The 24158-nt window shown below is 39.5% G+C and overlaps 2 protein-coding genes across 3 annotated transcripts in view; both read right to left on the bottom strand.

The window, feature by feature from the left end:
* Window positions 1-23405, bottom strand: part of MKKS (MKKS centrosomal shuttling protein) — a 29117-nt gene extending 5712 nt beyond the window's left edge. The window contains 3 exon segments of one of the 2 annotated variants that reach the window (NM_001266509.3): window positions 1641-3042; window positions 9824-10054; window positions 23293-23405. In NM_001266509.3, coding sequence (NP_001253438.1) covers window positions 1641-2625 — 985 coding nt within the window. In that variant the 5' untranslated portion in view covers window positions 2626-3042; window positions 9824-10054; window positions 23293-23405. 2 annotated transcript variants of the gene reach the window in all.
* On the bottom strand, window positions 2640-23392 carry LOC144332039 (uncharacterized). Its single transcript, XM_077951203.1, has 2 exons — window positions 23293-23392; window positions 2640-3042 (listed from the first exon to the last, which is right to left on the bottom strand). The coding sequence occupies exon 2, from the start codon at window positions 3011-3013 to the stop codon at window positions 2846-2848; it is 168 nt and encodes a 55-aa protein (XP_077807329.1). The 5' UTR covers window positions 3014-3042; window positions 23293-23392; the 3' UTR covers window positions 2640-2845.
* Window positions 23406-24158: the final 753 nt, after the last annotated feature.

Below are 24158 nucleotides of genomic sequence, written 5' to 3'. Positions count from 1 at the left end.
TTGCTCCCAAGACCCAGGACTAAAACTATGGCTGTTAATGCCATGTTTAGGTATATATTGTGGGCTAGTGTGGAAACCCAGCCCCCAGTTACAATATGGTTTCTATGGGAAAATGTTTTTTTTTTTTTTTGATAGGGAGTCTTGCTCTGTCACCAGGCTAGAGGGCAGTGGTGTAATCTCGGCTCACTGCAACTTCTACCTCCCAGGTTCAAGTAATTCTCCTGCCTCAGCCTCCCAAGTAACTGGGATTACAAGTGCGGCCACCACGCCCAGCTAATTTTTTTGTATTTTTAGTAGAGACGGGGTTTCGTGATGTTGGCCAGGATGGTCTCGATCTCCTGACCTTGTGATCCACCCGCCTTGGCCTCTCAAAGTGCTGGGATCACAGGTGTGAGCCACCGCCCGACCCTTTTTTTTTTTTTTTTTTTAAAGATGTGGTCCCGCTTTGTTGCCCAGGCTGGACTTGAACTCCTCGGCTCAAGCAATCCTCCTGCCTCAACTTCCCAAGTAGCTGGGACTACAGGCATGTACCACACCTGGCTAAAGTGTCCCATATTTTAAAAATCAATCTGGAAGACCCAGTATTTACAAGCTGGAAATTGCCAGATTCATGCAAAGCTAGTAGATATTTAAGGATATCAGTCTGACTTACCATACCAACAATGAGTTCTAAGGAATTATTTCCATTATTAAGAAACTTCTACTTTGACAGTCATTTGAGTCTTACAAAGGTAGGACAGTAACCCAGAGATACTATGTATTCAACACTGGGCACACATAAGGCTCCTTTTTGATAATTTATACTAAGACTTTTATTAATGAACTTTAATAATGGTTTAAGTCTAATAACTTAAAAATTGGAAACAATGCAGACTAAATGATCATCTTTCTGAGAGATTGTCAAAGCAATTAAAGGAACACTGAAAAGTAGCTCAAATTAGGAACTCTTCAGCTTGTCATTTTTCTTTGGCTCTAACAGGTCTTATATTTGCTTTTAATTTACTGTGTTTGTAAAATACAGTGAATTTTTTTTGCCTATTGTAGTTCTGTATATTAACAACTATATTTCAGTCAATTCAACAAACACTTTAGAACACCTACTGTGGGTCAGGCCTGTAATAGGTGTTGAAAGTAAAAGATGATCTTGGTTCTCAAGGTCAGCTGGAAACAGTTTTGATATAGGTAAAACAGTGGTGCATGTACATCCCCCTCCCATTAGAAACAAGTACTTAAGCAGAAGTACAGAAGTTTGTTGCAATTATGATAAAGTGAAGAAAAAGGGGCATTCTAGTTACAAAATCATTTTCTAAATATAACATGATTTAAGAGTTTTGTGAATTGAGGCTGAAGAATTTTGTGCAAAGTATGAAAGACCTTAGGATTATGAGGATGTTCGACTTTTCAATAACCTGTAAAATATTGGGGGGTCAGATTATGATATGAAAATGGCTATAATCAACTGCATTTTTAGTATGTGAACAATACAGGATCTTTTTCAGAAACCTCTGATGCCAGAAATGATACTGACACATGCTGTGTCAATTTTTCAAGATGTTAACAGTGACACAAACCAAAAATATCTCTGCTCAAAAAAGTGTGATTTATTAACTGTAAGGGGCAAAACCAAGAGTGAGTTTTACCTGTCATTTTAGTCAGGGGTTCCATCAGAGTCACTCCAATTCTGTCTACGGCAATAACACGATGCATATTGAGAAACTGCTTCAAAGATGGATGTATAACTTTTTGGCACAGGACAAGATCTACATGGTCACTGACTAGCTGCCTTCCTAGGTTAAGCAGCTGGTCCAGGACTGCATTTTCAAGAGAAACCCCATAACTGACCACCACAGTTCCTTCTCCAGTGTCAGAAATGTCTCCGGATAAAGTTGTACAAAAGAGTGCCACCTTGAGGGCAGTTGATTTTTTGATAGGTAATAGCCTCATTAATTGAACTTCTGACATTTCAATGAGTATCCCAGGTAATACAGTGGAATCTATAACTCTTTGATCTTTTAAAGGTACAATTAAACTCTTTCCTAAAATGATGTGGCCTTCAGCATTTTCTGGAATTGTTAGCAAAAAGGCTCTAAGAATCAAAGCACTGACATGCTCTGTTTCCTTTCTGGTGAGCATACAGGCAGGTTTACTTGTTAATATACTGCGAACCAAACAAAGGAGGATCTGAGTACTACTAAAGTCGACTGGGATTCGACAACCACAGGTCTCGGACTTGAGATAACTGATGCAAAGACTCAAAAGATGTTTATTTAATCTAATGACAGTGGTGGGTGTCAAGCCTAATCTCTGAACATTTTCAATCAGGTTGCAGCAAAGAATGGCTGTGAATAAGCCACAATCACTGAAGCTTGACACATGATTCTGCACGGAGGTTGTCAGGATCTTTAAAATGGGATGTGTGACCAAAAGGTGACTGAGCAGGGCTGAGGACTGTGAGGTTGTGCACACGTAACCTCCAAAGCCATTGTGCAGCTGCTTCAGCCTACCTGAAGGGCCATAGCATGATGTTACGATCCTTTTCAAGACAGAAAGTGTGGTCCTGACTCTCTCAGATGTCAGTGGTTCACTCTTACACAATGATGGCTTCTTAGCTTCCAAACGAGACATCTTACTTCAGGTGGTAACTAGTGAAGACCGTTTTTATTTTGTAAACCACATTTTTCTATTTATTCCATTATCACGTTTTAACATTAAAAATTATTCTTTAGGAATTAAAGTATGAATATGCAGCATTGTGGCTATAAAATCAAAGAGTTCAATGTTTATGAAGCTAATCAGCATATAATGGTTTCACGACAAATTAGTAATTCCAAATATTTATTTTACTTCACTCTTCAATACTCTTTTGTTTGCTTTGAGACTGAGATTTTACAGACTGCTTTGCAGACCTCTGTAAAAAGTATGTTCCAACATGGACACCTATGAAAGATATCCCAGCTACAAGAAGCCAGTTCTTTCTAATCCAACTGGTATTTTTCATCTCTTCTTTTGACATGAAGCTCAGATTCAAAGCCGCTTCTTTATCTAAGAAATAAAAATAAAACATTTTAGAGAAATACTTCCCAAGCATTTTGTAGACTGCAGTTTAATAATTTTTTCTAATGCTCTGCTGGCTTTTTAGAAAAAGAAACTACTAACTGGCATAAACCTCCCGAAAATGAGAAAAGTAAACCAACTTTGACTTAAAATTCCTTTATTCTTCAATAAGTCCTGCTACAAGAAAAAGTGCTTGTATTTCAGTGATTTTGTAAGGCACAACAACATGGCTAGAAAGCTTACAGCAGTTATTTGAATATGGCATGCTTCTAGGAGAGAAATGCTACAATATAAAACACAGAATTAGGTCTCTGAGCCTTTTTTTTTTTTTTTTTTTTTTTGAGATGGAGTTTCGCTCTTGTTGCCCAGGCTGGAGTGCAATGGCGCAATCTCGGCTCACCACAACCTCCGCCTCCTGGGTTCAAGCAATTCTCCTGCCTCAGCCTCCCCAGTGGCAGGGATCACAGGCATGTGCCACCATGCTCAGCTAATTTTGTATTTTTAGTAGAGACAGAGTTTCTCCATGTTTGTCAGGTTGGTCTCGAACTCCCGACCTCAGGTGATCCGCCCACCTCTGCCTCCCAAAGTGCTGGGATTACAGGCATGAGCCACTGCGCCCGGCAATCTCTGAGTCTTAAAAGAGGTCCCAAATATTTTTATTCTCCGACATCAAGATTTAATATTATGTTTTTATCTATAATTGTGGTTTGCTTGGAAACTTTAGGTTTGAACAGAAGTGCATTTACATCAAGTCCTGTTTATAAATAATTATAAAAACAAGATAGCTGTTGGCATGTCTATTGCAGAAACTCACTAATGTATAGTCTATATTTAGCTGAATAAATCTGCACAACACATGGTACCAGAAAACAAACCATGTTTTAAACACCTGGCTAATGTCAGAGCTAATTTTCTATCATTTTACTTTATTAATCAATGATTTTCAGTTTTGGAAGTCCTAGTCAACTAATCCTCCCCAAAGCACTGGTTAATGACAGTACCAAAATGCAAAAACCAAGGGATATGCTGGATAACACCAACAACAAAAACAGGATCTGAGTTGCAATTCAATTTCAAAGTCTAAATATCATAAAATGTTATCATCATATATCAAATGGACACGTAGAAATACAATTCTAGTTTCCTTAACAAGGTAGTGTCCTTGTTAAAAAAAAAAGTGTGCCTTGAGGCATAAATTCTTGACACATTAATAATAATGTGTGAAAAGAATAAAAATGTTAGCTCACAGATCTTATCTGTTGAAGCCTGGTGTTTTAAAGGTACAATTATTAGTTAGTATTTCCAAGAATATGCTGAGTATGGTAGGGTCTGGGAGAGCATTTAGCATAAATGAAACAAATCTGTTTAGCCTAAGGTACTTCCTAAAAGTAGGCTACAGCATAGTATGGTGATCAGACCCAAATCCTGATTTGAAGATGTGCAAAGAGGTGGGCAGAACAAGGGAATGTTATGCAAAATGTTATTTTGGTTACTGCTCCCAATTTAAAGGGCTGTAACCATGGCAACTGGGCCCAAATAAAGTAAGGGCAATAATGGTCAGCTTTCTTCCTGTGGTGATAAAGCTATTGTCAACTTTTGTGTGGCATGAGGAGGGAAAGAAAAATCTGTTTATCTATGCCAGGAATAGCCAAGGTACTTAAATATTTCAATGGTTATTTCAGATTCAGCAAAATCTGAGAAATACATTTAAATGAAACCTCATAGTGACTTCTATATGGTAATTTGCATGTTAAAACTTACACACACACACACACACACACACACACACACACACACACACCCCACAATAAAAACTATGATTAAGAAAATGGTTTTTCTAGTTAGAACATTTTCAATACTTAATAGTGACATGTAACTTTTCAAAAACAGAATGCTATGTTGGCACCTCTGTCAGTCTTACGGTAGTGAGACCAGTATACACATCTTTTGGCTAGTATTTCATTAAAATGACAAAGAAATCACTGAAAGTGTTAACGACTCCCAAATCATTTTAAAGATGCCAAAACCTGTTGACCTGTGGTCACAGGTCTAGACTTGAACAAAAGAAGGTACAAAAAAGAGAAAAAAATCCAAACCACTGGAGCTAGTTTATAGAACATGTTTGGAAGTATCAGTTCAGCTCTATTAAAACTCTTTCTTCCTAAACAAGGAGCTCCATAATTCCAAGAGTTACCATCAGATGAATGGTCCTGACTATTCCTGAATGCATAGGCTTAGGAGATGGGTCTTTGTTGTTGTTGCAGTGATGGATAACTTAATTAAAATAACAGTAAAACTTGCATGACTGTCTTCTAAAGTAAGAGGTGCACTATAAAATATGATTTAAAGAAAATATAAACAGGTAAAAGTTTTTCCTAAAAGCAAATGGAGTTCTTTGGCAAAAAGACTGATAGGTATGAGGTAAGAAATACACAAGGTAAGCTGGGGTCCTTTTCTGCCAAAAAGTAAGCATATATTAAAGACTACCTGGGTCATATCACAAGGACAAAGGAAAAACAACAGGAGTCAACATGGAGAGGATCCAAAATGGGACAACTTTAGCATTAAAAAAAAAAAAGATGACTGCAATAGATTAAGATAACTGAAATATATGCAAACCCACAGGTTCATACTAACACCAAAAACAAAAACCCTAAGCGGTTTGAGCACTCATTATTATAAAAAGCAATAAAGGGAATTACAGAGATAAAACATTTATCTTGCTTTCCTTGTATAAATGCATTTTGGGGTAACTGAATGGTTGACGATGGAAAGTTGTTCCAGCTAATAAATGGAGAAGGAATGATAGAATTTGAGCAGCATCATTTGGCAGCCCCTAATGAAATAGTGTATTAGACCACATACAGTGGTTGGTAAATTAAGCCTAGGGACCACATCCAGCCTGCTGCCTGTTTTCGTAAACGAAGTTTTATTGGAAAGCAGCCATGCTCATTAATTTGTGTACTGTGTATGAGTGCTTTTACACTACAACAGAAAGCTGAAGGGTTGGTACAGACACTATGTGATCCGCAAAGCCTAAAATATTTACTATCTGGTCTTTTATAGAAAAAAGTTTGCCAATTTCTAGGTTACAGCAATGATAATGAATAGTCGCTGATAATTTATTAAGTAAAAGATCACCTGGCCAACATGGTGAAATCCTGTCTCTACTAAACAAATACAAAAATCTAGCCAGGTGTGGTGGCAGGTGCCTGTAATCCTAGCTGCTCCGGAGGTTGAGGCAGGAGAATCACTTCAACCCAGGAGGCAGAGGTTGCAGTGAGCTGACATCGCCTTACTGCATCTTAAAAAAAAAAAAAAAGAAAAAAGGGGGGAACTTTACAATGGAAAGAAACACTGCTAACTTGCCTGTTAGTCTTTGCAACACTGGCTAGACGTAGTGGCTCTTGCCTGTAATCCCATCACTTTGGGAGGCCAAGGCAGGAGGGTTGCTTGAGGCCAGAAATTTGAGACCAGCCTGGGCAACACAGCAAGACCCTGGTTCTAAAAAAATTTTAGAACTTAGCCAGGTATGGTGGTGGATGCCTGTAGTCACAGCTACTTGGGATGCTAAGGTTGGAGGATGGCCTGTGCCCAAGTGTTTGAGGCTGCGGTGAGCTATGATACGCTACTATACTGTAGCCTGGGTGACAAATCAAGGCCCTTCTCTCTCTTAAAAAAAAAAAAACTAACACCACCACCATCAAAAGTGGATCGGACATTATATGTGAAACAACATGATTACCTAGGATCTATTCCACAGTACCATCTATGAAGTATTCTTGTTCAAAAAATAAATTAAAAAAACAAATGAAAGTAGTCTCTTAACATAAGTACAAGATTACAGGAAATAGGGGAGAGAGGAAAATTGTTAAAAGACAAGATGAGGAAGCAATCAGCCAAACTGAGAATGTGGGAATTTTTTTTTAAAGGCAGATTTAGGAGGGGAATTGAAAAGAGACATTGTCTATCAAATGCAATATGTAGACCTTGTTTGGATCCTGATTCCAACAAACCACCTGTAACGATTTTTTAAGACAAATTCAGAAATATAAACATGGCCTTGGGTATCAAACTGTAGGTAAAGAGTCACTGTTAAGTTTTTCTGGGTGATAATGCAAATATGTTTGTGTATGTGTGTTTAGTCTTACTGTTAAAGACACGTACTAAAGGACTACATAGTCGAGCTTAAGATTTGATTTAAAATATTCTAGCAGTTCAAAAAACAGAGGAAAAGATGGATAAAAGAAGACTGGCAAAATGCTATCAACTATCAAAGCTAGTTGTGGCAAAATGCCGCTAACTATTAAAGCCAGCTGATGGATACTTGAGGGCTCAATACACCATCCTCTCTCTACTTTGTGGCACGTATGTAATTTTCCATAATGAAACTAAGAATAGAAAATAAGAGACAAATACAATGCATTTTTTGATGTACTTCAACTATTTGGAATTGGTGTTTAACTTACTCTAAATCCGGCTCTAACTTTTGCTTACTAAATGCCTGTTTAAATATCTGCTTCTGCTTGCTTGACAGGAAATGTTAGCCTCTAAAACTTTTTTTTTTTTTTTTTTTGAGACGGAGTCTCGCTCTGTCGCCCAGGCTGGAGTGCAGTGGCCGGATTCTCCTGCCTCAGCCTCCCGAGTAGCTGGGACTACAGGCGCCCTCCACCTCGCCCGGCTAGTTTTTTGTATTTTTTAGCAGAGACGGGGTTTCACCGTGTTAGCCAGGATGGTCTCAATCTCCTGACCTCGTGATCCGCCCGTCTCGGCCTCCCAAAGTGCTGGGATTACAGGCGTGAGCCACCGCGCCCGGCCCCTCTAAAACTTTTAACCATTGCTTCATTGGCATCTAAAACCTCTTACTACATTCACCTAATATTTTGGAGGAGATTCTTTTCTCAGCTCTATTTTCCCCCCAAGAGTATTTCTTTTTGCACGACAAGAAACTACTTAATATTCTTCCTCCAAAGTTTGGCCATACCTGGCCTGCAAACTGTTACGACATCTTTTTGTTCTTTACTTCTTGTCATAATTACAATATACATACATAATATAATGGTCTTACTACAGTCTGGAAGACTATATATATAAAAATCCAGCATCTAATAAATTCTGTGACTCCCTGCTCATATATATTAAAACTCTTCCTATAAATACAAATTTTATGTCCTAAAGTTACTCTTTTAAGTTGTTATGCTTCTATGTTACTATGTGGCTTTTTATATATAATAATTGTCTAATATATTAAGCCATGCTCTTCCACTTCTGCTTATGAACATTTAAAAATAAAATACTGATTTAAAATATTGCTGAAACCAGTAATTATATCATAAATCAAAATCTCAGACCAAGGCTTATAAATAAGGAAAATCTTACTGAGGTTCTTCTTCTATAAAGAGCAGAACCTTACACTCATCTACCTTATGCCAAAACTTAGAGCATATTATTCACGTCAAGGTTAAAAAGTAAATTACAATAGAAAATGCTTTACAATTATAAGGCCACAGTTCTTTATCTGAAACTCCTTGGGCTAGATGAGTTTCATAATTCAGAATTTCTTAGATTTTATAAATACAATATAGTGTATATAACATTCATAAACAATATAATCATAATATAGTATAACGCTATATTATAGTAAATCAAATGCAACAAATGCCAATAAAATTTCTGCAGTGAAACTCAATTTTCATATTAAGTGGAATTAAAAACAGTATATGAGGCATATATCCCATTTATCTATGAGGCATATATTCCAAGACCACCTAGTGGATGCCTGAAACTGCATATAGCACTAAACCCTATATATACTATGTTTTCATCTTGTACATACATACCTATGATAAAGTTCAACTTATAAATTAGGTGCAATACTCTTGTGCTTTGGGTACATTGTGAAGTAAAGTAAGGGTTACCTGAATGTAAGCGCAGAGATACCACCACAGTTGATCTACCCCAGAGTGCTACTAAGTGACTAACGAGCAGGTAGACAGACAAGGGAATGACTCACATCCTGGGTGGATGAAGTAGAATAGCCCAGGATTTCATCATGCTATTCAGAAAGGTGCATAATTTAAACTTTATGAATTGCTTATTTCTGGAATTTTCTATTTAATATTTTCAGACTAGGGTTGACTGCAGGTAACTGAAACTGAAGAAAGCCAAACTACGGATAAAGGGAGACAACTGCACTGCAAATTGTCTCATGTCAGTTAAGATCAAGTTTTGCTGCCAAAGGAGTTAGGATAAAATGTTTTGGTTTTGAGAACTTTTTGAATTTTGGAATTATGGATAAGGGACTACAGACCTGAATTATATAACTCCATCCTCTTTATTTCAGTGACTGTCAAAAGTAACAAATTATGGTCAAGCTAAAATAGTTGATATTAACACATGAATACAATTAGTTTCGTATTATAAAAAAAAAAAGAACACTAATAGAAGAAAAGAATCTTGTACAAATTCAGACTTTTGTGGTATGTAATGGTAAGGAGTCAGGGGCTCCTTTGTACATGTTCATGATCCTGGTGATGCTGCTAGCAAAACTGCCCCTTCCCTTTGCATTCAGTTGACTGCCAGGCAAGGGTCAAATGTCTCTGCACAACAAACTTTTCTAGAAACAACTGCAGGATAGTACAGTGGGTCATAATAAAAACAACAGGTAACTTGCCAATTTAGGCTTTTCCTTGCCAGAGATCTAACAGATCGAGTTTCCCATTGTTGGAATGTACCATATGATTAACCAACCAGATGAAATGGAACTTACCTAAAGATCGCAAGCCTGCTACTTCCCTTGGATTTGGCTCTTCTGAAGATTTGAAAGTTCCATACTATCTTCCTCAGGAATGTCGTTGTTTTTAGGTATTTGGAAAACAGGGCTGCTTTTGATTCTGTACCACCCCAAATGTATGAGCCCAACTAAAGGGACCATAACAATCAAAACTTTGTAGTCTCTCCACAAGTTCTGAAGGCTCATAGTACTTCAGTATCGGTGTACCTAAGAAAAGGTTACAGTTAGAGGAAAAAACCCACTAAAACCCATAACCTCCCTTTAATTACATTTCTAAATCACTACAGCTAGCATGCTGTACTCTAACAAACGCTGACTGTTAAAGATTTTTAATTATAATACATTGCAATGTTAATAAACAAAAAGAGACATGTCGTTGACCCAAAGGGAGCAGGCAGTCAGCCTTGGGGAACTTACAGAGCAATACTGACTTTTCGGCAACAATTGTAAAGGAGCAACATTACCTGCTGGAAAAGCTATATGAATCTTTGAAAACGCACATGCATGGAGCGTTCTTCAAATATATTAATGTTCTCTGAGCCACAATAGAGTAAGAGCCTTTTTTTTAAGTTATATTTTTAAAAAATTGTAATTACAGGCTAAGTGTGGTGGCTCACGCCTGTAATCCCAGCACTTTGGGAGGCTGAGATGGGCAGATCAACTGAGGTCAGGAGTTCAAGACCAGCCTGGGCAACATAGTGAAACATCATTTCTACTAAAAGTACAACTATTAGTTGGATATGGTGGTGAATGCCTGTAATCCTAGCTACTTGGGAGGCTGAGTCAGGAGACTCGCTTGAACCTGGGAGGTGGAGGTTGCAGTGAGCCAAGATCGTGCCACTGCACTGGGCAACAGAAGGAGACTCCATCACAAAAAAAAAAAAAAAAAAAAAAAAAATTACAATCACATTTAGTCACAATTTTAACAGAAGAATCAAATGGTAATCCACAAATATGCAGTAAGAATTTAGGTTCTGGCCAGGTGCGGTGGCTCACGCCTGTAATCCCAGCACTCTGGGAGGCCGAGGCAGGCGGACCATGAGGTCAGGAGATCGAGACCATCCTGGCTAACACTGTGAAACCCTGTCTCTACTAAAATAAAAAAAATTAGGCGGGAGTGGTGGCGGGGGCCTGTAGTCCCAGCTACTTGGGAGAAAAAAGAATTTAGGTTCTATATTCTGACAGGATGCAGTGACAGTGTTTCAACTGCAATTACAACAGCTAAGCATGGATTCCAATTGCAGTAAAAAACTTCTGGCTCGGATGCTATGAATTAGAATGAATTTAATGCCATTTCCACATTTATGTGCAAAACTACTGCATTTTAGAGTGTTTGCCCTGAATCACTAGAAACCCTACTTTAGAGGGTTATTATCAACCTAGTTTAGATAAAGAAACTGGGACTAGACAGTTGTCTAGAGTTACAAAGCTAGTTAGCTTTTAAAATAGACTTTTAAAAAAATTTTTGGAAAGGATACAAGTAGGGCCCAGAAAGGCGCTATGTTTGATGATCTGTTGGGTTTGGGAACTTGAGTCTGGACAACCTCTAAAGACTCCTTATACTCTTCCTTATCCTCTTAATAAGGACTGCTCCACCATCTATGAGACATGCTATGAACCTGGCTCAATTGCATCTCTGAGTTTTAGTACCATGAAATCTCCTAAATTATTTTTGTCTAAATGCCATTAGAAAAAGGTCCGAAAAGAATTTCTACTTACTCCCCCTTTTAAGACTAAAATACAATAGTACTGAGTTAAATAGACTGAACCATCTCTGTGTTCTGTGTATACATATTAAAAATAATAAATAATAAAAGATGTTATAGCTATGAACATGTTATTCTTAGCATTATAAATAATTTCTCCCAGAGGTCTAAATTCATATTTTATAAGAACTTTGTTGCAAAATTACTAGAGAAAACATGACCTACTTTGTAAATGAAAGTATTTTATGGCCTTTTCCTTTTCTAACGTACTGTGGCATACTATATACTCTTTGTAACCTTTAGAGAATACACCTTTTATTGACATGCTTATGTTCCATTTTTAGAGGAAATCAATTACAAATAACTGTATCATAATTAAATTTCATTGTGAAGTCCGAAGGCAAAAGCCTTTGGGGATTTGAGGGCACAATAAAATAATTGGGGAGGAACTAGGTGATTTAGAGTAACGAGGGAAGAATTCTAGTAAGGGCTACTTTTTATAGGAGGGACAGAGGCTGCACCAAAGTCAACTGGCCTGTGTTGACTCACATATGGCATTTTTGTTTGCAAAACACCTTAAACTAAAGGTCTAGAAGATATTGCTATTCATATCCAGTCTCAATACGTAAGGTGACTTTGGCACCTCTGTTACTCTCAACATGAGGTTATCAAGTCACATTACTTTTAACAGCCATCTCTGTCATTCCCCATTTACTTCTCCATGATCATCAACATGTCACCCTTTTCCTGAACTATAAACTCAAGAAAAAAAAACCCTAGCTTATATAAAAAGAGATTAGGGCCAGGTGCAGGGGCTCACAAGTGTAATCCTAGCACTTTGGGAGCCTGAGGTGGGCAGATCACTTGAGCCTAGGCAGCGTGGCAAAACCCATTTCTACAAAAAAACCAAAAATTAGCCGGGCATGTTGGCGCATGCCTGTAGTTCCAGCTGTGTGGGGGGACTGAGGTAGGAGGATCACTTGGACCTTGGGAGGTTGAGGCTGCAGTAAGCTGAGATAACACCATTGCACTCCAGCAGAGGTGACGAAATGAGACTGTTTCAAAAAACCAAACAAACAGCAAAAGAGACTGAATAGGATAAAAAGATGTAATAATAAAATGGAGATTTGTAACTCAAGAGCTAAAATTAGAAACAAATTAAATGATAATCTGTAACATCAATGTTTGGGAAAGTGTTGTAATATTCTCTCCAGTACAGTGGTTAACAGCATGTAATGACACAGTTATGAACCCTCCTTGAGAAGAGTGAAAATTATATAGGGTTAGCTCCCTATAATACTTAGTGAATCTTTGGGTCATCTCCCAGTTAAAGATAAAAGAAATGCACAATTATATGTTTACTGTGCTTAACAGTCTATTATTCTTCCCATTAGGATAACTTAAGGATCGATGAATCTTTTTCTAGATTTAGGTTTAGTTAAACCTGGAAATTAGTATCTATTTTAACTGAAAACTCTTTATTTGCTAAACATCACTGAGACTCAGTACAGTATTTCCTGGTTAGTAATGACATAGACTGATTTAATGATTAATTGCTTTAATGTTTACTGAACATCTACATGTCCCCATTTCCTCAAATTCTCCATATCTCATATATTGATTTGGCTAATGGGGGTGAGAGAGAGCAAGTAACTATTTTCTGACAGATAATTCTGTCGTCCTTTGAAAGGCTTGGGAAATGATTAGGATCAGTATAAAAGGGCTTTTTACTTTACAAACTATTTTTAGAGTTTTCATTTAATTCACATAAAAACAGTAAGTATCACACTGTACATACAATAGTCTACTTTCACTGAGCAAGATGGAATTCAGCACTTTAAAATGACACTGGCATATAGTGAGACCTCATCTCTATTTTAAAAGAAAAAAAATATTAAATAAAAAGAAAAAAAAGGCCAGGCACAGTGGCTCACACCTGTTACCCCAGCACTCTAGGAGGCTGAGGCAGGGGGACTGCTTGAGCCCATGAGTTCGAAACTGCCTGGGCAATATAAGTGAGACTTCATCTCTATTTTAAAAGAAAAATCATATATTTAAAAAAAGTGACATTGGCATATAACTTTCAACTACTTCATTTCTTTCACTTAATAGTGAACAATTTCCAGTACACTGCATGTATTCTACTATCTGCATAACATCTTGTCAGGGCAAGACACATTAGACCTTACTAGACATTACTAGCAAAGTTCATTGCTAGTTTTACAAAAAAAAATAGTTTTCAAATTTTATATTTGATATGGTAGTTAGCGAGGTAATGTGTTATTTACTTTGTTTATAAACTTTTGCAGAGCTTTTACTTACAATCAAACATATTTTGGGGATACAATTTTAATTTAGCACTTTTTTTCATCTTAGTTCCTCTGTGGTTTTTTACAAAATGAAAATTAGGGCTGGGCACAGTGGCTCATGCCTGTAATCCCAGCACTTTGGGAGGCAGAGGCAGGTGGATCACCTGAGGTCAGGAGTTCAAGATTAGCCTGGCCAACATGGTGAAATTCTGTCTCTACTAAAAATACAAACAATTAGGCTGGTGTGGTGATAGGCGCCTGTAATCCCAGCTACTCAGGAGGCTGAGGCAGGAGAATCACTTGAACCTGGGAAGCGGAGGTTGCAGTGAGCTGAGATCACGCCATTGCACTCTAGCCTGGGCAACAGGAGCTAAACTCCTTCTCAAAAAAAATAGCATACTGTCCTTTTCTAATAAATATAGTATAACCTTACTTTTTAAAGTTAGCAAATATAGAAATAAGGAAAAGAGAGCTAAAATCTTTTGGGTGTAACAAAAATGTGATCATGATACACAAGCTGTTTTGTAATATCTCTTCCAAAGAATATAACATTATCATTTTTAAGAGCTATACAGCATTTGATTGTAAAGGAGATATCCTAATTTGACCAATCTGTGATTGAAAGAAATTTGAGATTTTTCAATGCTTTATTGCAAAATATGCTATGGCAATATTTATGTAAATACTCCAAAGTCCATGCTCAAAGCCTCTATGTGCTGCTTTTCAGAATTAACACATTTCTTAAAAATTAACTCATTTTTTAAAATGAACTTGACAACAAAGTTTGTAAAACCTTGAGTTTTAGAAAGGTTCATGATACTGAGAAGCAGGCAGACCGGGAGATCCAATTTGTCAAACAAACTTAAGCTGTTTACAGTTTGCCTTGAGATGGTCCTTCCCTCAAAACACTTGGCAAGTCATTCCAAGTGGCATGGAACTATCTTGTGGATACCAGAGATTCTGAGTCTAAAACAAAGATTTCTCAAGAATAAGCTCAAAATGATCAGATTCGATGAGCAGTAACTGGTTAATCCCTAAAATAAGTTAGTGTTTGATGTTCATTTATTGAACTTTTCAAGTTTGGAGCAAAGCAACAAGAGAAATGACACATCTTTTTTCCCTTCCTTACCCTCTAATGTACTTGCCACTGCCCTTTCTTATCTTTCTTTCCTGAATCTTCTTTAAACATATTTCTAAAAAAAAAACTCCTTTAGGATAGAGAAATCGAGACATGAAATGAGATTAGTAAAGTTTAGATCAAGTAAAATAGAGAGTTGATATTTATAGTTTCATTCACTAAAATGTCTTTTGTTAAGTTTAGAAAAAGTTTAGAGGCAATCTTAATGTGGATTATACTTTTTCATATTCTTCTCTCAAAAATACGATCTTAAATTACTCAAAAGTTTCATATTTTTCATTTTGTTTTGCTTTCATAGCAAGTATATGAGCACATTTCATAAATGAAGAAACACTAAATGTTTGATTCTAAGATTACTGTCAGTTAACCGTGGCAGTCAATTTACATTGGGAAGTCTTGGCTAGCATTCTACTAAGCAATTTTTCAAGTCAAGAATTAGTGCCCCAGCTTGGGCAGTACTGTCAATCAGAATTTCCAGTGTGTGATCATGGATGGGGGGAACATTTGGAGGGCGTGATGCACACTCTTGAGGATTACTGAGGTCAACTAGCTTGGGGCATCATGCCTGGCATGTTCGTTTTTTGAGACAGAGTCTCACTCTGTTGCCCAAGCTGGAGTGTAGTGGTGTGATCTTGGCTCACCTCCACATGCCAGATTTAAGGGATTCTCGTACCTCAGCCTCCCAAGTAGCTGAGATTACAGGAGCACACCACCATGACTGAATACTTTTTGTACTTTTAGTAGAGACAGGGTTTCACCATGTTGCCCAGGCTGGTCTCAACTCCTGGTCTCAAGTGATCTGCCTGCCTCAGTCTCCCAAAATCCTGGGATTACAGGCATGAGCCATGCGTGCCCCCTGGCATGTCCTTGGCTAATTTTCATGTCAGGTATATATAAAAGGTTAACAGCTGTCATTTCACATGTCCGAAATTAGAGGGCATCTTACAGTTCTGGAGGTAAGAAAAATAAAAAGAATTAGAGGGCAAAAGAGTCTATACCCTCCAAAAACACATCTATGACCTACTAACGGTTGAGATTAGCTGGGCTAGTTAAGTTTTCTTTAATTTAGTTCTCAGTATAGAATGACAGCAAGAGATTAATGAACACAAGAGGGAGAAGCTTGCTATACTTCTACCTCATTACAAATACTGTAATCTTTTAGAGTAGCTTAAAGGCCAAGTAAACACTGACACACACACACACACACACACACACACACACACACACAACCACATAGTAAGGTTAAGGGCAAAAAGGCAAGCAAGCTTCCTAGAACTTCCCAAAGGCCAAGTAAACACTGACACACACACACACACACACACACACACACACACACACACACACACACAGAGTAAGGTTAAGGGCAAAAAGGAAAGCAAGCTTCCTAGAACTTCCCAAACAGCTGGATCTAGCTATCAGATTATTCTATCTAGCACAGTATTGGTTAAAGCCATCAAGTTTTTGTATTGCTTCCTGCAAAATGAGGCCTAAAACAACCTGGATGCTGGGAATGCTACATCAAAGGTTCTCATTTTGCCTATCGGGCTTGCTGGGCGCCATCTGCTGGTCTTCTGGACACAGTGTAAAATGTATTCTTTTTGGTCTTAATTGCTGTTCTGATTAAAGTATTTGAAAAAATTGTAATTTTTAAAAACTTCCACTGAATGTAACTGAATCATGAGGAGAACATTAGATAGAATATTAAAGACCAATTAACCCAGCTCTTGTGATTATGAAACTTTATGAAGTTTACTGGAATTGTACTATGCTTTTTCTTTTACAATGACAATGTTGGCTTTAGGTATTTGTGAATTCTTCATTTCTGAATTCTCATCACCAACATTAAAAAGTTATTTTTATCCTCAATTTTTAATACAGCAGTTTGAATTGTGGCATTTTTTGGGTGTACACAATACAAAAGACTGCACGTGGTCTTCAACTGTGCCTATGCAATGAACTGACATGGTAAACAGAACAATCGTTTTCGTTTTTCTTTTCCAACTATATCACCTAAAATAATACTCATTTTGCTGGACTTCTCCAGTCTTGTAAAAAAACACACCCCAAAAACAATACTGTCAATTCTTAATGAACCCATGGATCATAACTGAATTCCAAAGTTTCCATTTTGCAAATCCTACCACCTTCCCCACCAAACCATTCAAGGTCAGCTTGACCTATATCCAAGAGCCAGGCACAGCCAGAATCGGGAGTGAATATGCAGTCAGAAGGCTGAAACAGGTATGCATAAGTATCTTATGTCTTTTGCTATTTCCCCCTGTCCATTGCTGTGAATTTAGTGTATTTGTAAATAAAAAATATACTGAAAGCATCATAAGTCTCATATGGGGGCTTCACTAATTGTAGGCAGCCTCAAATACTAAGGAAGTGATTAACAACTAATGAGAAGTGAAAACTAGCTTACCGGCAAGCTGTGGTTTATCAGAATGGTTGTAGTAGTTTATAAGAGTTGTCTGAGAATCCTATCCCCTTTCACTGTTTTTATACCCTGGCAGCCATTTGATGCTGGTGATTGACTGGTGGAGGAGAGGGGAGTAGGTATCATGCAGATAGCCAGATTGTTCCAGATCAAATACCTAGATGATCGGGCCCTTAGTGCTACAGCAAACACTTTATGTGTTCCTGGTATGTTCTGAATCCCTAAAGAGCCCATTTCTACCCTTCATCATTTTCAAGATTTTAATTGTATGCTCCACCTTCATTTCTGCAGATAATCTATTGGCCAGAGGACATTATGGCTATTTAGGTATGAACACCTCTAACTTGCTGTCCCCATATATAAAAACCTATGCACCTTAGCTCTCAAATAAATCTCTTTCCAGCTGGGCACGGTGGCTCATGCCTCTAATTCCAGCACTTGGGGAGGCTGAGGAAGGTGGGTCACTTGAGGTCAGAATTTTGAGACCACTTTGGCCAAGACTGTGAAACCCCATTTCTACTAAAAATATGAAAAATTAGCTGGATGTGGTGGCGTGCACCTGTAATCCCAGTTACTTGGGAGGCTGAGACAGGAGAATCGCTTGAACCCAGGAGGCAGAGGTTACAGAGAGTTGAGATCATGCCATTACACTCCAGCCCAGGTGACAGAGCAAGACTCTGTCTGAATGAATGAATAAATAAATAAATAAATCTTCTTGCCTGCTGTCAGAAGAACTGGTATTTCTACTACCTATCTTCCAGTCCCACTTTCTGCTGTGTCTTCAGGGTTCTAACTTCATTATCCCCTCTCGTCTACCTCCAACCTTCCACTCTTAAGGGCCTTTCTCCTTTGCATAACTATGACTATTTTTCTCCACTGAAAAGAGTCAAAAACAAATTCCCTAAGGCGACTGCCCTTTACCAGTTTTCCTTCCCAGTACTATACAATCTCTTTCCTTTCAAATAATGCATCTTTTCCTAGAGTCACTTCCCATTCCATCTTCAAACCCAAGCAATCTGCTTTTGTTTCATTCTCCACGGAAAGTGGTCTGACCATAAAGATCACCAATCCTTCCCCTTACATAATCTCTCTGTAGCCTTTTGATGTGTTGTTGAGACTCCTAAGTACTCAGGACTCTATACTGCTCCTTCTTAGTATCCTTTAATAGCCTGCTGGTTTCCATCCACCTATTCATCCTTATCAAAGATCTGTCTTTGGTAGTCTTTGTTTCCTGGGCGGTCTCATTCAATCCCCAAACTTCTGTGATCATGCATCCACTCTGGCTCTCACACGTTCATCTCCAGCTTAGACCCACATAATAAACTGCTACTGTTCACCTTTGAACTAACCGTCCCCACAAATAGTCTCAATTCATCTCATAAAAACAAGTCCTCTTTCCCTCCCAAACCGCTGTTCCACCTGGATTTCCTGTTTCGTTAACAAAAAGCATTATCTACTAAGCCATTCAATTCAGAAATCTGGATATAGTGGACTCTGCCCTTTTCCTCATGCTCCTCCTCAACTCACTCAGCACATCCTGCCATTTGATATGAGTGTTTCTTTACATAATCTCTCCTCCCTAGGGTCACAGTCCAGACCCTTATGCCCTCTCACATGCCCTCCTTGCTTGGATTCCAGTGGTTCTCAAAGTGTGGTCCTCTCAACAGTGCCATTCGCATCACCTGGGAATGTATTAGAAATGCAAATTACCAAGCTGCCTGTGACCTACTGAGTCAGAAACTCTAGGGTGGGGTCCAGTAATCTGTGTTTTAATTAATTCTTTAGGTAATTCTGAAGCTAAAGTTTGAGACCCACTGTTCCAATCTACCTCCACTAATCCATTCTCTACACTTTTAATATAGCCATCTTGCAAAAAAAAAAAAAAAAAAAAAAAAAAAAAAAACCAAAAAAACCAAATCTGGTTGTATTCTTGCTTTGCTTAGAAGCCTTTAGTGACATTTTTGACTAGAGTGAAATCTAAATTTCTTAGTACAGCAGAAAGAAAAATCCACTAGGATCTAGATTCTGCCTACAAGTTTTCAGAAAGTCAAGCACTTTAAATCATTTTTAAGAATGCATTGTCATGTAGTGACTAAGGGATGAGCTGGGACTCATACTACCTGGCTTTCCTGGCTTTGAATCTTTACTTACCACTTTACAACTGGCTGTGTGGCCTTGGATGAGTCACTTAATCTCACTATGCTTCAGTTCCATCATGTGTACAATGTGAATAAAATCGTCCATATCACAAGCTTGCTGTGCAGTTATCACAATACTCGGCACTTAGTCTGGGCTCAGTAATTGTTAGATATTATTATTTTGATTATGTCAAAACGAAAAAAACATTACTGGAATTAACCTGTAGTATAGCAAGAACGGGAGAGGATTAGAATTAATGCCCAAACTAAGGGAAGCAGTCCCCATAAAGCAGGGCCTGCTTCTTTGGGCAGTTTCAGTTCATTAGTTATGAATAAAAATACCCAGAGTCTCAAGAGAGGTTCTGAGGTCTTTGGGGTTTGACTAGGGTAGAGTGAATCTGGTAATCAGATTCTAGCATATTACAGGACAGATAATAGTCAAGCTTCTAAAGTCAGAGCCAGGAAAGCTATGAAGAAAGTCAGAAAACTGATACAGAGCAAAGCAGCAAAGACAGGGTGAATAATTTCAGGTTTATTTCTCTAATAACAGTTAATAGGGCAGCTAAGTGATCAAATGTGAGAATCTTATGATGACTGAAACTTGGTCTACGTTTTCAGACATGTTGTTGGTCACTTAACAGCAAAAGCATTGAGTAATGGTGAGAATCAAATTCTAACTCCCATCACAAATTAGTTATGGTCTTGGACAAATTACTTCTCTCCTGCCTCAATATCATGATCTGAAACACGGGGCCACATTATGAAGACAACGAGATACATTCATAGCTTAGTGCAGTGCCTAGCATGTGGGAAGTGCTCAGTACACGGCAGCCATTACTTTTATCGGGAGTATATTATCTTATACAAATCATATATAAAAATAGGCACCCCTGGAGGTTCCTGCTTGATCGAAGCAATTACATATTATCATCGAATATTTTGACTAAAATTGGGTTCTAACTTATAAGGCGAGGAAATATTGTAAAGACAAATCCAAACACAGTCATGTATCCCACGTTCACATCATTTAGGGATTAGCAATTTTCACTTCAAATATGTATGAGATTAATTCTATCCAAATGCTCACGTAGTGTCTATTATGCTAGCAAGACTATTAGGCTCAGGGGGGAACTACCGAGAAGAGTAAGGCATGATTCTTGTCCTCAAGGAGAACACAGGTTTGAGAAGAAAATGGGACAATCTTAATAAAACATAGTTCAATGCTGTATAGGATCAAAAAACCAAACCAAACTCCCCCCAAAAACTGTATAGATCAAGTCTTTACCAAGTTGACTCATTTTTCAAAATTGTAGTTCTCATTTTTTCCTCTATCCTCCTCTGAATTAGTCTCAATCCATTTTTACTTACTCCATCTTTAGTTACTGCAGGGAGTCAAGATCTAGAAAAACTAGTCACTGCCACCCACTATAACAGAAGGTAGCAGCCACTTGTCTTCTCTGCTATATTCCTAGTGCACAGCAGAAAAGTAGAGAATCTTGCTCCCTTTGTTCCACAGAGGATGGCTTATTCTGCTTCAGCTTAGTTCAGATGTCACCTACTCTGAGCACTCAACCTAAGTGTTTTCCCTCTCCCTCCCCATTATTCTCTAGCACATGTGTTTCCTTCGAAGCCCTACCTTTGTGGTGAATGCTGTGATGTGCCACCCTGACCCCTCTAAGGAATGAAAGGCTTATTTCCCCAGATTCTGGAAGTGCTGAGACAGACCTCAAGGGCCAGCCTCCGTCCATGATTGACTTGGCTGAAGAGAGTTGAAGTTAGGCCCTTTCCAGGGCAACAGACATCCAACGACAGATCAGTCAAGGGGTATAAAGGCCTGGCCCTTCCCTTTAACTGTGAAGGCCCAGCCCAGCACTAGAGTTCCTGTGGGATCGGTGGAGAACATCCTTGAGACTTCACTGCAGCCTAACTTTTTCTATCTGCCCAATCCTGCTTCCTTTCTTCCTTGGTAATCATCCAAAAAGTCTTCTCTAGTAAATGTCCTGCCTCCAAATCTCCTCAGAGTCTGATTCTCAGGAAACCCAACCTAGGACAATCTAGAAACATCTTGTTCAATATCAACGTACAATCACCTCTCAGCATCTGGGGGACTGCATCCAGGACCCATGATGGATACCCAAATCCAGATGCTTAGGTCCCTGATTTAAAAATTGTTTATTAGGCCAGATGTCGTGGGTCACGCCTGTAATCCTAGCACTTTGGGAGGCCGAGGCAGGTGGATCACCTAGGGTCAGGAGTTCAAGACGAGTCTGGCCAACATGGCGAAACGCCATCTCTGCTAAAAAATACAAAAATTAGCCAGGTGCGGTGGCAGGTGCCTATAATCCCAAACTACTCGGGAGGCTGAGGAAGGGAGAATTGCTTGAACTTGGTGGGGGGCAGAGGTTGCAGAGTGAGCGGAGATCGGAGATCGAGCCACCGCACTCCAGCCTGGGCAACAGGGCGAGACTCTTTGTCAAAAAAAAAAAAAAAAAGTGTAGTATTTGTATACATCTTACCAAATCCTTCCATGTACCTTGAATCATCTCTAGAGTACTTATAATACCTAATACAATGTTAAATGCTATTTAAGTAGTTGTTACACTGCAGTGTTTAGGGAATGACAAGAAAAAAGTTCTGCACGTGTTCAGTACAGATGTAACCATCATTTTTCCCCCCAGAATATTTTTGTTTATTTTTTAAAATAGAGTCTCTGTCGCCCAATCTGGAGTGCAGTGGCACGATCTTGGCTCACTGCAATCTCCGCCTCCAGGGCTCAAGCGATTCTCCTGCCTCAGCCTCCCAAGTAGCTGGGATTACAGGCACGCTCCTCTGCGCCCGGTTCATTTTTCTATACTTTTAGTAGAGACCGGGTTTCGCCCACGTTGGCCTGGCTGGCCTCAAACTCCTGACTCCAGTGATCCGCCCGCCTCGGGCTCCTAAAGTGCTGGGATTACAGGCGTGAGTCACCAAACCCCGCCGACCAGAATATTTTCTATCCGCAGTTCGTTGAATTCACAGATGGCGGAACTCATGGATAGGGAGAGTATTGTTTATCCCCCATAACTAGAACAAGGAGTCAGGACCCTGCACGTCCATCTTGGTCATTGCTGTATCTACTAACTCGGCAGTGCTGTAGACACGTGTATATCTGTACATGGATAAATTGACGATGTTAATGAATGAATGAAACCGTGATATTGAGAGTCTCTGAAACAGGATTTGAGTATCATCTGGGAGGAAGATGAGCATGACCTTAGAGGGTCATCCCTACAAGATCCACAGCCCTGCAAGCCCCGCGGCTGCTTTCACGCAGCTGGCAGGGCCATGCTGCACAACGGCTCTGACGCCGTCGGAACGCCGCCCCCACCTCCCGACAGCCTGGGGTACACCGTGCACCCTCCAGACAGTCACGGGGGGGCACACGGGGCTCCTCCCAGCGAGAGACGGGACGGGAAGTCACAGGTCTGGTGTAGAAGACCTCCTCGCCGCCCGCATCCGTGCCTACCGCAACATTTACCATCGGCAGCTATTTCGGAGGTCGGTCTTTCGCCTCCTACAGAGAGCCAGCCTCCTCCTTGTCCCCGCCCTCAAATATCCTTCAGTGAGGACACCGGCGACCTTTGGGGGTGGAGAGGGAGGCGCCTACAAGCCCCTTCCCCTCTCTTCGGCCGGTCAGAAAGCGGGCTTTTCCACCTAAAGTTCCAGCGCTCTCACCTGCCCACCTGCCGCCGCGCCGCCCCAGGCCGCCGCCAGCAGGCCCCAGAGACAGATCTCAAGTCGCTGCTACTGCCCCGGATCCCGGCAACCTTCGCGTAGCGCGGGGGCACGGAGCACGCGCAGCTCTGCGGTCGGTGCCGGGCCGCCGGCACTCCGCTTCTCCGGGTTTTCCATGAAGCTCCAGTCAACTGCGGCCGTCACCGGAAAAAAAACGGGGAGCGAAGTTTATTCAGTGTATTTTCGAGCAAATTGTTGAAAATGAAATTTTAAAAGAACGCATACAATTTAAATAACATATCAAAACGGTACAGCTTCTGCCTTCTGGTGAGCGCTTAGCAATGATTTACTGAATGAATGAAAGAAGTAGTCCACTGCCCTCTGCTCTCTGGCCTGACATGACCAATCACAAAACGCTTGAATTTTTGGCTCAGCGCCAGTTTCCCGCCTCTCTGTGCGGTTGTCTCGAAAATCAGGAGTTACCCTCCAGTAACTTCCGGGATCGGGTTTGGAGAATGGACATGCGCCGTGAGAGCTAGTTGCCTTCTACTAAAGCATCCGCCCTCAGTTCTTCTTGAGGGCTGACCCGGAAGCGAGGACTTTTACAGCTCGGTACTCTTCATAAATTAGATAATTCATCCGTTATTTCCCCATCCTGCTTCTGGGTTCCAGGACAAACCTTTTATTCTCTTTTAACATTAAAAAAAAATCGAGGAAGTTATGTTCAAACATGGCTATTTTCATTAAAGTTTATCCGGCACTGTGAAAGCTATCTTTCTTTTCCCATAATCTTTCGCACCGAATATATGTTTCATTCTTGAACTAGTCATTTTCCAATGTTAAGAAGACATACCACAGAAAAGCGG

Source organism: Macaca mulatta, chromosome 10 (assembly GCF_049350105.2).
Source record: "Macaca mulatta isolate MMU2019108-1 chromosome 10, T2T-MMU8v2.0, whole genome shotgun sequence".
Lineage (NCBI taxonomy): Eukaryota > Metazoa > Chordata > Mammalia > Primates > Cercopithecidae > Macaca > Macaca mulatta.
This window is presented reverse-complemented; position numbering and strand designations above follow the sequence as displayed.